This window comes from Clarias gariepinus, chromosome 27 (assembly GCF_024256425.1).
Source record: "Clarias gariepinus isolate MV-2021 ecotype Netherlands chromosome 27, CGAR_prim_01v2, whole genome shotgun sequence".
Classification (NCBI taxonomy): Eukaryota; Metazoa; Chordata; class Actinopteri; order Siluriformes; family Clariidae; genus Clarias; species Clarias gariepinus.
In genome coordinates, this window is record NC_071126.1 from 9,492,309 (window position 1) to 9,509,477 (window position 17,169).

Sequence of the window (17,169 nt, forward strand, 5' to 3'; positions counted from 1 at the left end):
TTATGACAATATTTGTGATGGCCTGGGGAAGTCCTTCATGTGGTAAACTGTTTTCTGCTATGCAAAGTTTTAGAAACTACAGACTTTCCCTTTATATTAAATTTGCTTCTGTTTTCTCAACCAGAGATAAGGCTGTAGCATTGATAATACTATCAAAAGGAACAAAATTTTAAATTATATTACACAATTTAGGAACAGCGACATGTAACGGGTAATACAAACCAATACAGGACTTTGGAGAAAGATACTTAGGGAAACTTGTCGTTGTTGTTCTCGGTGCTAAAATGTATTGTATGATGTTCCCATCTGGTCCTGGTTTGCCTTTTTGTTGTTGAAATTATAAGTCTGGAATTGCCCTTTGGGTTGTTTGTGTTTTCTTGAATCAAATTTAGCATATATATATATATATATATATAGATAGATAGATAGATAGATAGATAGATAGATAGATAGATAGATAGATAGATCTATCTATCTATCTATCTATCTATCTATCTATCTATCCGTCCATCCATCCATCCATCCATCCGTCCATCCCTCTAGGAACCTCTGTAGTCCAACTACAGACCATAAAGGCCAATGGAAATCATTGTATTTATTCCCATTTTTACAACTGTGGTAGGACCTCCAGTCAGCATTCACACACTACGGCTAAATAGCCGCCAATTAACCTAATCTGCTCTGGACTGCGTGAGAAAACCAGAGTACATGGAGTGGAACCCACCAAGTACGAGGAGAACATGCAAACTCCATGCACACAGACCTCGAGTCGGTAATCAAAACCAGACCCTAGTGGTGCAAGGCGACAGTGCTAACCACTAATCCACTTGTGCGGCCAAAATCTTGCATTTGTATCCAACTAATCATCTTCATCTTTGTAGATTGACGTCTTTATATCCAGCATGCAGGGCACAAGGCGTAGACAGTGGTTCAAACTATTCAACATGCAGTCCGGGGAAAGGGGGAGGTCTAGAGGGAAGAGGTGATAATGGGAAGATGAGATGTGTGCACTGACACTAAATTATCTATGAGAGGTACGGGGATGTGGCTGTGCCAGCGTGAGATCTTTAGGGGGGACGAACCATCTGCCCTACACAGCCTAAGGCCACACATACAAACTGTACAAACTTAAAAAACACTCATCACTCAGCACAGACAGCCTGCCTGCTGGCACACACGCACACACACACACACACACTGCAAAACTGGGACATCCTGTGCAATTTTGTAGTAAGGGTATTGCAGACTTCTTTAAGAAAGTATTTTTACATGGCCTCATGTGAAATTCATATAATCAGATTTGATCTTAAAATTCAGGTATTTTTTCTAATTTTACATATTATGAACAAATCATTTATAAACACTGAACTGATTTTAAAATGCTCTTACACATTTGAAAGCTGAAAAGGATATCTTCATATGTTTGGGCTCAATGGTAAAGACAAGACCGGCAGGATTTGGTGTAAATGTGGAGTTTTTACAAATATGAAAGATATTTAATGTAGGGCCATAAATACTGGAAATACAGTCCTCTATAATTCTTTTTTTATGTTAAGGTTTTTTCTCCGTTTTGTATGTAGGTTGCCGCCAGAAAATCTTTCCATGGTTCCACGGTTTGCTCTCTCTCTCTCTCTCTCTCTGGCTCTCATCACATCCCTTTAGTTGCCAAAAACTACTTTTAATATTGGTCAACGCAAACCAATTTAGAAATCTAAATTAAAAAGCTCACAAGCCTGTTTAGAGAAGGCGATCTGCTACTGTAGAGTGAGTGCATTAGTCTCTAAGTCTCACATGTGGTTATTTATAACCAGGCTGTCTGGTGAGTGTACAGTTCCCAGTCATTTTTTTTTCTTCCCAAAAGGAACAGGATTGTGTTTCAGTCAAATTATACCAAGAAACTATATTTTTAACTGAACTGCAGAAAAAGATGAATGACTTCAGCAGAATACTTTCAGCATCTAGTAGATGGAGTCAAAATACAATTCTTCCCTTTTTAAAAGCACTGCTACATGCACGGCATCTATATACAGAACAAAGACGTATACAGTATGTAGGCAAACTGATACATTACAATAAAAAAATCAAGCTGAACAAACATGGATTGTTTATTGCACTAGCCGAAGTTTCTCAAAGCTCCTTTTCCTCTTCCTCTCATTCACATCTCATCAGGCAGATGAAGTTTCTGTTTCTTTTCCTCATTTCAGTGTGGAACTCATATCACTGCTTCACTATTCCACATTCCTCTCTCCTTCTTGCATTCTCTTTTTTAATCTAGTTCTGTCTCATGCTTTCTCTCCTCCTTCTATTACACAAGCAACAGCCTTGCCAGAAAGTTTCACTCTCACTTTCAACAACTTTAGCCATTAAAACCCCGCTTACACCTTGCTGTCTCTGAGTGTTAAATCATGATCGTATTTCATGCATGGACTAAAGTGGAATGCAACGGTTAATGCACGCTTTACAGCAGATGTAAATTTAAGCTCTTCGACTCTCCACTTCAAGAGGGCTGAGTCACATTTAACCAGATATTACATAAGTGTATGGTAAAAACTTATTAGGATACAGTTCTTATGTAAAATTGTCCATTTGTGTTAATTTAATTATGTAATTATAGTTCATCATTTAGAGAACGGATCAGCACCCATGTAGGTTTTCCTTGCATTAAATAGCAAATTTACATGCATTAAATATTCATAATGTCTTTTGGTTATTAGTAAGTGCCATGTACTTGTACATCACCATAAATATGGTAAAACATTTTACTGATAGAAGTAATTAAAACTGTTTGGTTTGAAGATCTCTGTAACATATGGACATTTTTGGATTATTAAAAGATGCCAGTTTCCTGTGTATGTTTTTAATAAATGTCACCTAATATAAAAGATGAGAATAGGATAATAATGACATTTAACCTTAACAGCAATAATAATTGTATTATAATTAAGACTGTCAATATTAACGCGTTAATGCACATGATTAATCGAGAAATTTGAACGGATTACAATTTTCTTTTAACGCAAATTAGTCATATGACCAAGTTTGACCCTAATGGATTCTCATAATTGCAGCGCAATTACCCGACTGTGTGTGATAAAGGCATTAATTACAATCTTTATTCAGTTTTGCACAGTATGATTCCTTTGCTATTACAATTGGTTGACTGTGGGAACGACAAACCGTAAAGCTGAATCAGTGTGTTCCTTCAATGCCGATGTCTCTGTCGTCAAACTGGCACTATAATGTACATGCACAAGCCCAGTCATTGCATGGGTGTGTAAAACATGTCTTTTTTTTTTCTTTGACTCTCTATTATCAGACATAAGAAATGCATAAGACATATCTCTTCTATTCCACCCGTTAGTGAATAGGGTTAAGTATGGAATAGCCATTGGGAGGGCAAACCAGGAGTATGAACATATGTATGTATATATATAAATGACTGTTAACATCATTACACCATTTCTTCCGCTGAATTTTGCACTGGTTGCTATGATTTTTTGAAAGTGAATAAAATTTTTCTTTAAGGCAGCTATATGTTTATAGACTACCTACCAATTATGCCTACTTTGTTTTTTATTTATGTGCTTTAGTGAGCAGAGTATTTGCCAGGCCCGTGCCTCTGTGATGGTCTACGATGACACCAGTAAGAAGTGGGTGCCCATCAAACCAGGCCAACAAGGCTTTAGCCGCATCAACATCTACCACAACACTGCCAACAACACCTTCCGTGTGGTGGGAGTCAAACTGCAGGATCAGCAGGCGAGTGAACTCTTTCAGATGCTTTTATTTCTGTGTATGCTGCTTTTAAGGACAAGCTTTAGTGCTTTAGAGAAATTTTGTAGAAGAAGTGTGTTAAAAGGATGCTCAGTATGAGTCCCTGATGACCACAACACTATAGTCTTTTGATTATAATAGTCGTAGTAGTAGAAGTAGTAGTACAGTATTACCAGGTTTTGGGAAAATGGAGAACTTTATGGGACTTCTGTGGGCTCAGTAATCCATGTAGTATAGCCAGATTCATGATCATTCATCACCTTATTGTTGACTTTTCACTTCCTTTCTTTTTCAGGTTGTCATTAACTACTCTATTGTAAAGGGGCTGAAGTATAATCAGGCCACACCTACATTTCATCAGTGGCGTGATGCCAGGCAGGTGTATGGACTCAACTTTGCCAGTAAGGAGGAGGCCACCACATTCTCCAACGCCATGCTGTTCGCCCTTAATGTACTCAGCACCCAGGATGGAGGTGAGCCTACGCACAAGACAATACACAGGATTACTTCACATGTTCTTTGAACTGTTGGTTCTGGAACTGCATTGTTTTTAGCCCATCAATAGTGTTTAATATCATCACTGTGTACCAAGGACACTAACTAGATTGCATTAATAGTCAGTGGTAGCTCAACTAGTTCAGGAAGTGTTTAGATCAGCAGGTTATAGCTCAGAATGCATACGCAAAAGGTCATTTCAGTGCTTAAAGATGTACAGGTGGAATACTTTCAAAATATGAAACTGCACAACTTAATGCAAAGCATGCATCAGATACAGTATATTATGATTGTGCACTTTTTTCTGAATTCAACTTGATAAAAAAAAATAAAAAAACAATCCACACAGGGTACTAAGGTTAAACTTGAGTCTCTTTAGTGCCTTGAATCATTTGAGTCTATTGAATTTTACGATTTATTTGCATCCATCTGAGTTAGACAGTAAACATTTTGAGTAAAAGTGTAAAAATATTTTTATGACATAATGAAAAGATTCATTGCCTCAAGAGTTGTAAATGTAGATTTGCAATTGCAAATACCACATAATACCACATAATACCAGTACTAAAAGCTTAAACTGGAGCTAACTCACGCACTCACTTTTTTTTTTTTTTTTCCTGATTTTTCTCCCTACTTTAGTAGTGTCTAATTCCTCCCAGTCACTAGGGGGCTCCCACATTAAGCTTCTACCACCATTCAGTTGGGAGGGCTGTAGACTATTACGTGTTTCCTCCGACCCACGCTTATGTGAGCTCACAGACGCCCCTGATTGGTTTGTAGAGCCGTATTAATGTGGGAGCACTAGTACCCCTCATCCTCCCCTCTGAGAGAGCTCAGCCAATCAACTCTGTCTAGACCTCTGGCTGTAAGAGGTTACAGCATCACTCAGGGATTGAACCAGCGATCTCCAGATGATAGGGCGAGCAATTTACCACTGCGCCACTCGGAGGCCACTCACTTTCTGTACCTGTCTATCTACGGGGGCTTGGAGCCTATCCCAGGAGGCTTAGGGCACAAGGCAGGGTACACCCTGGACAGGGTGCCAATCCATCAGAGGGCACACACACTAACTCACAAACTACAGGCAATTAGCCAAATCTGCATGTCTTAGGACTGTGGGAGGAAACCCACCAAGCACAGGGAGAACATTCCAACTTCAGGAACACAGACGGGAATCAAACCTGGACCCTGGAGGTGCAAGGCAACAGTGATAACCACTGCACCACCGTGCAATGTCAAAGGTTGTTAGAAGCAACTGAACAAAATACATACCTCAATGCATGTTGTGATTTATTTACTTATTCATACATTCTTTCATAATTATACAAAATAGTTAATTGCAAATTAGGCATATCCACAATGCATCCACATGCATTAAATTCCACTAGAGCTCTTATATAACGACACTGGCCTTACATACTCATCTTTATTCATCTTTATCTTTTGACTTTGAGGAAAATGCAAAAAGGACAGAAATGTAAGTAAGAAAAAAATAAGAGAAACAACATTTTCATATGTTTTGACAGGGTTATAGGTATAATTGGATATGTCTGCAGTGGCTAGCGGAGAATTAAGCCTGGCTGTAAAGAAATCCTGTACTGATGGCCACTGAGAATTGGGATGTTTTAATCAGGACGAAACAGGACAATAGCAAATAATCCCCACGTGATCATTCCTGTTGCCTGAAGAAGTGTTTGATATCTGTATCAGTGTGTTCATGCACAATGTATTTGCAACCGATGAGATTTTATCTTGAAAAGGGCTTTAGACGATTTGGCGGGGTTTCAAAATAACACACAATAACCATTAGCAGCAGACGCTGGTCTTATCACATTTTACACGACACATAGTAATCTGCGCCTGTACCAGATTTCTGATCACCTCAAGCATTTCTACTGTGCAGCAATGTGGACAGGGAGCCTGCAGGACCATGTGGAGCTTAGTAGGCCCTCTAAAGGTGTTAACTGAGCATTACATCACAGGTGGCGTCGACAGACTTGTTTTACAGGAAGCGCTCAAACAATGAAGTTAAATGTAATCAGCAGGGACGTGGCACAAGCTTTTAATGTGGCTGGGGTCACTCAGGGTATGTGGTGGCCTGGGACAGTTCTTCACTTGGAAATGATTTTGGATGTTTTCTGCAGTTGTATAAGTATTTGAAATTCCTTTAAAATCCCTTTTGCAGTGGTGTAGTGGTTAGTACTGTCGCCTTGCACCTCCAGGATCTGGGTTTGATTCCCAGGCTTGATTCCTGGGATAGCATGTTCTCCCTGTGCTTGGTGGGTTTAATCCCACAGTCCAAAGATATGCAGATAAGGCTAATTGGTATGAGTGTGTGTATGCCCTGCGATGGATTTGTACACACACGCTATATATGGGCCACACATGGGGCTTACACCTGATTTCAGCATTTAATTCATCTGCCACTTTTGAATAGTACATTGGAAAGCATAAAAGATGCAGGAAGTGTGTATAAGGAGGTAATTTAGAGTTATGGCTGCCAAGTTAATAGCTGTGAAGGATTTTCCCAGTACAGTGCTAATCTTAATTAAACCAAGTGGCTGTATTTCATTCCCTTGGGTTCAGTATTCTAGTGAAACTCTCTGGTTTTACCTTCTCTTCTTGAGATAAAATGACAAGAAATAAAAAGTCTGCAGCAGAAAGAGAATAAAATGCTTCCTCTGTGAGAATAATAAATGCAGTAGCGTGTATTAAGGTCTGGGAAGATATATGCACATTACAAGCAGCTTGGTTTTTATGTGCAGTATATTCTCTAGGTTACTTTAATGTGTCTTATTATCCAGAATGGAAAGTGCCTGAAAATTCAAGGGGAATAAGCCAATGTTCATTTCATACATCCAAGGCTGAGTTTGGCGACTACAGACAAGCTCTTCACACCATTTGAACAGCTAGACGGCACAAAGCTTAGTGGTTAGCACTGTTGCTTTGCTCATCCAGGGTCCGGGGTTTGATTCCCACCTAGAAGCAGTGTGGATAGAGTTTGGATATTCTCCCTGTGTTTGGTGGGTTTCTGCCCACAGTCCAAAGATATGCAGATTAGGATAACAAGTGTTCCCAAATTGCCCATAGTGTGTGAATGTGTGTGTGTGTGCCCTACAATGTATTAGCCTCCCATTCAGGGTGTGCCCCGCCACATGCCCTACATCTCCTGGAATAGGTTAAAGGCCTTCCACGACCCCGTGTAAAGGATAAAGCTTTAAACTCAATGAGTGAGAGTAACAAAGAAGCTATTACATTTCAAATTTCAGCAAATTTTTACATGCGTTTTGCATTATGTAGCCAATTACATGACATGAGCCCAAATGAAATGCCTCTTACTGTATATGGATTTGCTCTTTGTTTATGCTGCAGTTGAACATATAGTCAAACTAAGGTAAACTTTAAAGAGTTCTTTTAGACCTTCAAAATTAACTTTTTAGTCATATTTAGTAACTCATAAAAAAAAAATGGAAAAAATACATTCCCTGCTTCCTGCAATTTCAGTTTCCCCTACTGGCTCAAACAAGCCAATTTCAGTTTCCCCTACTGTGACCTCATACAAGAAGGAAAAACTCATCATGGCACAGCAGTAACTCATTTACATAAACAATGGAAGGGGGAGTGTAAGGGGGAGTTTGTAGGATAGAAGTGCATTATCTGAGGGCTATTTCAGGTGGAGCTTTAACAGACACATTTTAAGGGACCTCTTAATGAATTATATAAATAGTAAAAATGGGACATTTAAAATATTTACAACATTGGTCTGGAGAACCTAGAGGAATTTCAGTAGTCCAGTAACCTGAGCTCAGGATCTAACCCAGGACTTTGGAGCCAGGAGCTGTGTGGAGATATGAGATATATGTTATCTGCTGCACTGTTGTACGTAATATTCATATTAGTATTTATTAGTAAACAAATTAGTATTTTAAACCATCCAAAATGAGAATGAATGGATGAAACAGTAATTGTTTCATACATCCATGCAAGAGGATTTAGGACACATTCCTTGTTAATCAGCATGGTCTTTCCTCGTTACCTTTTTTTTTTTTTTTTTTTCGATATTACACCGTTTGCTTATACATAAAAACATGCATGTCAATATACATCTCTGTATTACAGCACTCTTGTAGGCCTATATAAAGAACTGCTAGGAAAATGGACCACTGCAATACCAGTGTTCAGTCTAATACTAATGTTTTGTTTTAGTTATATGATGTAAATGCCTTTAACATCTTATTGTCAGGCTACCAAAAATATTTTATTTTACCACAAATTAACTGTAAATATTTACACTGCTAAGACCACTGTCCCATTTACAGTCACCACACACACCTCCAGGCACATAGCTGCAGTGCCCTCTGTTGGTCAGGAGGTGCATGTGGGGTGGTGCTGCACCTGTACAGGGAGCTTTACAGAAACATGAGCCGGTCAGGGCTCGCTAGTCGGCTGATACACTGCAGGTGTGGGGTTACCCTGTAGAGAAACAGGAGACAAGCAGGAAGGAGTGTAGAGGAGACAGACAAGAGGAGAAGGAAAGAGAAGGAGAAGGAGAAGGGATGAAGCGCCCGAGTGCACTATGATCAGCAGCGGGTTAGTCTGTGGGTGTTTGTGTATATGCCAAGGCCGGCTTTTCTTCTTCAAGATGTCCTGTAGGTACTGCTTGCTCTCTGTCTCCCTTCTGTCTTTATCTTTCTAATCAGGATTTGTAAAGGGTTTAGATCACTCTAAACCTCTAAAGCCATTGAATAAACTGCTAAACTGCTCTAAATAATATTATATGTAAAAAAAAAAAAAAGATTACTAGGGAAGTTTTAGAAGGGTAGTTTAAGAAAGGATAACATTACCAAACAGAAATAGAGATAAAAATTAAAATGATCAATTATTTATGCACTTGTTTGAATTACATTTTTCAAATGGATTAAAATCAAATTGGAAACAAAAATATCCACCATGTGTAGACTATATTGGTCAGTGCATACAGATCATATGCTACATAATCAGCAGGAACTCCATAAGTCCATAAGTTCAAACAGTGTTACAGGTTAATGTTAACTTTTGATGTTGAGTTTAAATGTAAATGTTTTTGTAAACAAATGTAAACGTAATGTAAACATTCTTATGACAAAGGCTTTATATACAACACTGAAAAAAAGATAAGAGTTGATTACTTTATCTAGAGCTTGTTTTTGTTTCAATTTTATTTTTCAGTTTTAGTGTTATTTATATAGCAATTTTAACAATGGTTATTGTCACACATAACCACCCTAATATATTACAAATATTTACAGGTATATGCAAGTAGATGCCTAATTGCTGTGCTAATTTGCATTATATTTCATAGATGATTGCATTTTTTGTTACATGTTATGTATCTTATATAATGTCATGTGTTTGTCACTGTTTAATAGTCAAAATCAAATAAAAAAAACTGTTCCAAATTTTTTAAGGCTGACATTTGATCCTGAGGAATGACTGGCATTACCAATTTTAATGCATCAATTACAGACAATATAACCTGTTCACAGCTGTCAGTTACGTAAAAGCCACCATTGCACATCCATTACAGATATTTTTATTTTTACCGAAAGTTCTTTATACTTCTGTACATTTTGAACCAAGTTGCTGGCAGCAGGTGCAGCGATTATGTAGCAGTAATGAGGTGTATTTCTATCTATGCCTCTACTGTTAGTCTTTATGGAATCTTTATATACATTAGTTATAATAAATCAACCATACTAATATTCCAATTTTATCATTACAATTAAAAGAGAATAGTTGTTAATATTTGAATACATACATACATACATTTCTAATGTTCAGATGGCAATCCACCTTGTATTTGTGTTAATGTTTTTTTTTTTTATGTCCCAGACATGCAGACATGAAACAGACTGGAGCTTTAATCTCCGTACGAATTTCTCCCAAGCCTAGATCATTATCGCAAAACACAGTGTGACAGCCAGAGGGCACTGCACCATCTGCACGACCCTGAAATAAAATACTAATCTCATTTGTTTGTTAGGATACAGAACATAGCCATGAGCATGAAAAACAAAAGCAAATAATCATATGACTAATCACATACTGTATGTACTTACATCCAGTCTTGCATTCATTCCAGGACATTCAGGATCTGCTACAGTAGTGGATTCTGTAGTGGATCTACCGTACAATGTGGCCCAAAAGTCTGGATTCTTAGCCATGTTTGTTTACCTGTGAAGTAAGGTTATGAAAAAGTGGCAATGGCAGATATATTGGTCTCACAGATACAATATTTTTTTCAGTATAAATGCATTGTCTGAAAGCACATTGCGGTACGTAGGAATCATCTGGTATTCTACTACTAAAAGATCAATGCGATGTCTATACATGAAATCTATTCACATATCATTTTGGAAAATGTACATTTGCTGAGGTACCAGTGTCCACATAAGGTTTAAAAAGAGGTAGAGGGGTTGCTTTGATTAGATATTGCAGTATAAAGTGAATTATAATCACTTTTTAACATCTTTGCCACATTAAAAATATATTATAAAATAAAATTGATATGATATAAAATTATTTTAGCAATATTACAACGTTTTACTGCCATAACCACGGTGGCTTAGTGGTTAGCAATGTTGCTTTGCATCTTCAGGGTCCCAGGTTTGATTCCCAGCCAGGTTCGAATCCCACCTCTGTGTGCATGGAGTTAGCATGTTCTCCCCGTGCTTGTGCGGTTTCCTCCGGGTACTCTGGTTTCCTCCCACAATCCAAAGACATGCATTAGGCTAATTGCTGTTCCCAAATTGCCCGTAGTGTGTGTGTGCCCTGCAATGGATTGGCACCCTGTCTAGGGTGTACCCTGTCTCGTGTCCTAAGTTAGACTTACGAGTGAGTAAATATACTGCCATAACAACATCAAAATCCTAGGCCAAAGGTCAGGCGGAAATGACGAATATTAGCTAACCCCTAAAGAGTCAAAACGTATTCTTTATTTAACCTTTAAAACCCAAGAGGTGCAGATCTGTGCCGGCAACATGAAAAAAAAGTGCTTATATGGGAGCCTTGCATTAAGTTTCAGACATCACATCTGTGTATCTGGGTTTTGTTTTTGGATATGTCGGGTAGAACGAAAGTTATCTTTCTTTTTAAAAAAGGTGTACATTTTACCACTACCGGAATATAGGAATGACATTGCTATTTCTTTGCTGATGTGTTCCATTTTTTTTTTCCTTTAGTCATGTTTGTATATTTGGTTAAAATGTAATAAAGTTCAGTTCATCATATTGCCTAGATTGTGCTGATAAAAAGGATATGTCACTCTACACTGCACAATCCTGAGCCCTATGTATATTAGTAAAAAGCTGTTTTTTTTTGCTGAGTTTTAAGTGCTAAAGCATATTACATAATGACTTTTATAAATTCAACATCTATGATGAAATTAAAAGCAAGTTATCCTATTTGCCATATTTAATCTAACTTTTAATCATCTGGTTCTCAACCTTCTGTTCTCAGGTCCAGCAGTTCAGCGCCCGGTACAGAACGGCCCCACAGCCGAAGAGCTTGAGGTGCAGAGAAGGTAAGCGTCTGCTTATAACTGCAGCATAATGATGTGAAACGCACAATGAAATGTAGGAGTCGTTGGTTATGCAAAGTAATAGACATCGTTCTCCTGCATGATTGTTTAACATGCGGATGAGTCAGTCAGTCTTAATGAAAAGCACCAGAATAGAAATTGTGGGGGTGACAGATCTAGAAGAACATACATAAAAGCTGCTTCTTGAAGTCCAACGATGAAAGAATGAAAGTGTGGCATTTCTTTGCAGTTAACAGGGTCTGGTGTTGTGTGTGTCTTTTTAACAACTATCCTTTGGAACATATAGTGCTGGCAAAAAATCAAACATGTATCTTTTGATGAATGTAGCAGAAAAACAGTTGTCTGTAGATGAAAAGTCATAAAGGGACACTCCTGCAAAAGGCTATTGACCTGCGATAATGTTATTATTACTTAATCTCATAAGACGACTGTGTATAAACCTTTTTCTTATTAAAAAGGTTCCCTCTATCACCCTAAAGTTTCATATTGTTTATCACACAAGAGGAAGCTTTAATGGTTCTGTGTAAAAGTCTATAACTTGGCAAACTCTTTTTTTAAGCATTTGGAATAATACAGTAATAACACAAAATTGGTTTCTTAGGGTGGTGGTCTTCCTTTTTCAAGGGATCAGCATGTTTGCATTATGCAAAGGGACTTTATTTACAGAAACCACAATCACTGGTATTCTTTATTGGTTTCCTGCTGCTCTTATTATAACAGCCACTTTAAATGACCTACAGAAATGCGATATTTCTTCTGATGCAATATTTTCTGTCTCATGACCTCCTAATGAACAGATTATACAAAGACTGGATTTCAATAAGCAAATATTTAAGAGCTTGGATAGGAGAATTACTGCAGTGATTAATATGTTTGAATTTTTTTATCCTTAACTGTTGCACTAAGTAGCTTCCCATTTATTAAACTGCCATGTAGTAAGACATATCCCTTGGCGGTGAATACAAAGATGTGTTGGAGAAGGGCCAAATTATGGCCTATGTTAAGGTGAGGAAACACCTAAGAAGATTGCTGTTAGTAACTAGAATTGGGTCAAAAACTGTTCAATGCATTATTTAAACATTGAAGGAAATTGCTAAAGCATGTACTTTGTGAAAGGAATGTGGTGAGAAAAATATCATTAATGAATCATGAAATAAAGTTGCCTCATGTCCTAAGTCTCATGGGAAAGGCTCTGGGCCTCTCACGACCTATACAGGATAAAGTGGTATAGAAGATGAGTGAGTGAGTCTGAGTGAAGTTGCATTGTGAAGTTGCAGATATCACAGCTAGGTTTAATAGTGAAAGTAAGAGATTCTCTCTCTCACACACACACACACACACACACAATAAAAGTGGCATGACAGGGATTAAATGGTTTTGTGGCTATTAGAAAATAATTTTTTATTAAGGGTAATAAAGAAAATTGTTGTTTGCTAGCAAACAAAAAGATCTGGTCCTTAAAGCAATAGAAGAAGGTCGTGTGGTCTGATGTGTCCAGGCTAACTGTATTCCAGAGCAATGGTTGCATAGGGGGAAGAATGGAAGCGCATAAACCCATCATGCATTCAAGCATGACGTTATGATCTGTGGTTGCTTCAGCTGGTCAGGTTTAGGATCATCAATATTAAATTGGCAGTAGAATGAAGACCCAAATGTACGGAATTATCAGATTATCACATCAATGCATCTTTTATTGACTAATGGTTTGACCATGGACTCAAATTGTGAAAGAGTGGGTTTTGGAGCATGAGCAATCCTTTTCACACATAAATGAGCCACCACAGAGTCCTGACCTCATTGAAAGAACCTGGAGAGGACTTAACAGAGTGGTTCGTCTCCACACAAGATCTGGACCAAAAATGAATGTTGTGACGTTGTGTAAGGTTGGTCTGTAAAACTGCGGAGATGACTATCTGAACAGTTCTGAGGGTACCAGCATGTCATGTGTAGTTGGCAGCACAGTGTCTCAGGCAGTAGCATTGGCACCTTACAATTTCAGGGTCTCAGGTTTGATCCTACACTAAGTGTCTCAAGTTTTTATCCAAAGCTAACGGTTATTTTTGTTGGGCATTTTGCATGTTCTCCTTACGGGATTCATCTTATGGGTTTCAGTTCTTTGGCTCTTTTCCTCCCTTCCTCCAAAAAATATTTAGATATACATTAATGGTTACACTAAATTGGCCATAAATATGAATGGACAGTATGTGCATGATGTACAGTGAATTGTCAGCCCATCCAGGGTGTTTCTTTAACATCGGTGTTTCCAACATCCACCATGAATCCATGAATCGGACTAGGATAAAGCACTTACTGAAGATGAGAAATTTTAATAATTCAAAACAGACACACTTGCCAACCTGTAGTAAATGCATTTGTGTACATATGAGATTAAATTACTCCTGATCCTCATGTGAAGGTAATTCTGAACAGGCCCAAACTCATTGCTCATTGCTGAGTGAGGAATGGTGAGGTCTTATTGCATGACACTAATTGCATGGTATTGAGCTGATTGTAATGCAGATTATACACTGCTCTCTGACTCTATAAATTGCATGTGTGCTCTGCAGGCAGATGGAGATGCAACAGCAGCAGCAACAGCAAATGCAGGCACATATCGAGAGAGAGCGACGTTCGTCCAACTCAGGTAGGAAATGAGGAACTGAAAAATAGACTGAGCATATCTGCCATGTATGAATAGAATTCTGCTACCTGCCTTTTTTGCCCTCCTTATGGTGTAACCCTTTTTAACATTTCTATTATTCTATTATTCCCTTTTTTATCAGGCTCCCCATTTCAGGGACATCCCGCTGTGCTCTCAGTGGCACCTCCAAGTATAGTGCCACCCGTCATGTCAGTTGGAGGGCCATGCCCGCCTCCACCTCCTCCCCCTGCCCCTCCTGGTCCCCCGCCACCAACAGTGGGAGCCCCTCCTCCCCCTCCACCCCCATTACCTCTGGGTGGAGGTGGGTATGGAGGTCATCATCAACATGAGGATGCGCACGGACCCACCGGCCTCGCCGCCATGATCGCCGGGGCCAAACTGCGCCGAGTGCAGAGGGTCAGTTTGATCTTTGACTATGAATGAAATAAAAACAAACTTTTATTTTATTCTGTATTACCACTGCTACAATAAAACTCGTTTCAGCATGTACATGCTCAATTTGTTAATAGTTTAGTAACACTGGGGACTGGAGCTGATGTCAGGCAGATGATCTCCTGAAACCTACTGTATATGCATGTAGCACGGTGAAGGTACTCTGTACATGAAAGTGATGCTCTATAAATCATTACCTTCCTGTCTGATTACAGTCTGATGAGAGTTCAGGAGCCAAAAACGATGCCAATCGGACAAGTGGAGGTGGTGGGGGCCTGATGGAAGAGATGAATGCCCTGCTGGCACGAAGGTCAGAACCAATTTAATTCCTAAAAACACAAGGGTTTTTGGTTTTGGAAAGTAGTGTTGGAACAATTTCTTTTGCACTTTTAAATTTATAGACGGAAAGCGGCGGAAAGCGGAGACTGCCAAAATGTAAGTACTCAGGTGCATTTTTTTTTCTTGTGATATTTTTAAATATTTTAGTTCCTACTGTTGCTGGAAAGAAACATTTGAGACAACTGTGCTTTATTACAGGATGATGCAAATTCCTCTCCAATGTCTAGAGGACAAAATGCAGGTATGTGTTTTGTAATTTTTTTTTTCTTTTAACACCATGGAGAGCAGATGAAAATGATCCATTTGGCCAAATCTGATAAATTATGTATATATCGCCTGTTCAGTAAATAAAATATAAACTGTGTCAACATATCCTCTATAGCATATCCCATTCTAATTCATTATCCTATAACACAATGTCAAAAGGTCTTGATGAAATAATTAACTTAATTGAATAATGCTAACGATAAATTCACATTATTTTAAATAATACATGCAAGAGAGACTGCTGCTGTCAATTAACCTGTAATTTTTTTTGTTGCTATGGTTTATTTAACCTGCAGATGGTGCAAAGAAGCCATGGGATCGAGCCAACTCCGCAGAGAGATCATCGCTGGTATCAAGGTGAGAGGCTCATAGATCATGAAATATCACCAGCACTTTAAAAGCTGTTAAAGATATTGCTGATGCTGCCAGTACAAATCTGTTTGTAAATCAGGATCTACTGAATAAATAACTTACAGCTATAAATACATTATTTAAATTTAATTGAATTGTCTAAATAAATCTGCTAATTAGAGATGGTTATGAAAATGCTGTCACTGTCATCCTTACAAAGCATACTTTATATCAGTTTGATGTAATTGTCACATAATGAAAAGTGTTTTAGATGTTTTAGATTTTTACCTGCCGTGATATTAATCACTGCAATAACAATTACTTAATTTAATGTATGACATTGCAGGACTAAAATTAGTTGGTGTATTTAGTCCCTGAATCTTTTAAGTTATATGAATTTAATAATTCATATTATTCAGTAAATTCTAAGCAATATACAGTAAGTACAGTTAAATAATTTGAAGATTATCTAATTATGATAATTTGGAATATAAGCCTGGACCCAACAATTAAACTTTATGACCATAAGTTTGCGCGTGTGTGTGTGTGTGTGTTTGTTTAATCTGTTTAGAGTTCGACCCGTGGGCAGTAGCACTGACACAGACGCCTTAGACTTGGATAGAATGAAACAAGTAAGTAGAGTCTGTGTATACTAAGCTACTGTATATATAGCTGTATATGTTAACTGTTATTACTATTGTTTACTATGCTTTGTTTTCTTTCCTTTCTGGACATTTCTCTAACTTTTAGGAAATCTTGGAAGAAGTTGTTCGTGAATTGCACAAGGTGAAAGATGAAATCATTGATGGTATGTTCAGATATTGCATGCAAAAAATAAATTCATGTCAAAATGAGACCTTACTTATTCTAAATGAAACATAACTTAATGACTTACTTATGTCTTTTTTTATTTTCTCTTCCAGCCATTAGACATGAACTTAGTAGAATTAGCATGACATAATCTCCCAGCTTTGTGTGAGCCCTCTTTTATGAGCCCTGACCCCTAGCAGGAACTGCTGTAGCTGAAGAGGGGAGGACACCCAGCAACGTTACCGCCATATTAAAGCAAATACATCAGTTTGCTCTAATATGTAGTCTACATTGTGGTACCCCTCAGATATAAAAACAGATGAAAGACACTTGCACTGACCTCTCTGTTTTCTGGTTTAAATTTATATTTGGCAATGACCTTTTTACGTCTTTAATGTCTTTATAGGAAACTGTTCTAGATTTTATTTTGCCCTATTTTTGGATTGCTTTTATTATTATT

The 17,169-nt window shown here is 38.0% G+C and overlaps 1 protein-coding gene across 2 annotated transcripts in view; it reads left to right on the plus strand.

Moving 5' to 3' along the window:
* The window catches only part of evlb (Enah/Vasp-like b), a 33,163-nt gene extending 16,012 nt beyond the window's left edge, over nucleotides 1-17,151 (plus strand). For both annotated transcript variants that reach the window (XM_053489144.1, XM_053489142.1), the window contains exons 2-13: nucleotides 3,591-3,759; nucleotides 4,070-4,247; nucleotides 11,767-11,830; nucleotides 14,416-14,492; nucleotides 14,632-14,906; nucleotides 15,158-15,252; nucleotides 15,344-15,377; nucleotides 15,480-15,522; nucleotides 15,845-15,905; nucleotides 16,471-16,531; nucleotides 16,650-16,707; nucleotides 16,823-17,151. In XM_053489144.1, coding sequence (XP_053345119.1) covers nucleotides 3,591-3,759; nucleotides 4,070-4,247; nucleotides 11,767-11,830; nucleotides 14,416-14,492; nucleotides 14,632-14,906; nucleotides 15,158-15,252; nucleotides 15,344-15,377; nucleotides 15,480-15,522; nucleotides 15,845-15,905; nucleotides 16,471-16,531; nucleotides 16,650-16,707; nucleotides 16,823-16,860 — 1,153 coding nt within the window. In that variant the 3' untranslated portion in view covers nucleotides 16,861-17,151. The remainder of the gene's footprint in view (nucleotides 1-3,590; nucleotides 3,760-4,069; nucleotides 4,248-11,766; nucleotides 11,831-14,415; nucleotides 14,493-14,631; nucleotides 14,907-15,157; nucleotides 15,253-15,343; nucleotides 15,378-15,479; nucleotides 15,523-15,844; nucleotides 15,906-16,470; nucleotides 16,532-16,649; nucleotides 16,708-16,822) is intronic.
* Nucleotides 17,152-17,169: the final 18 nt, after the last annotated feature.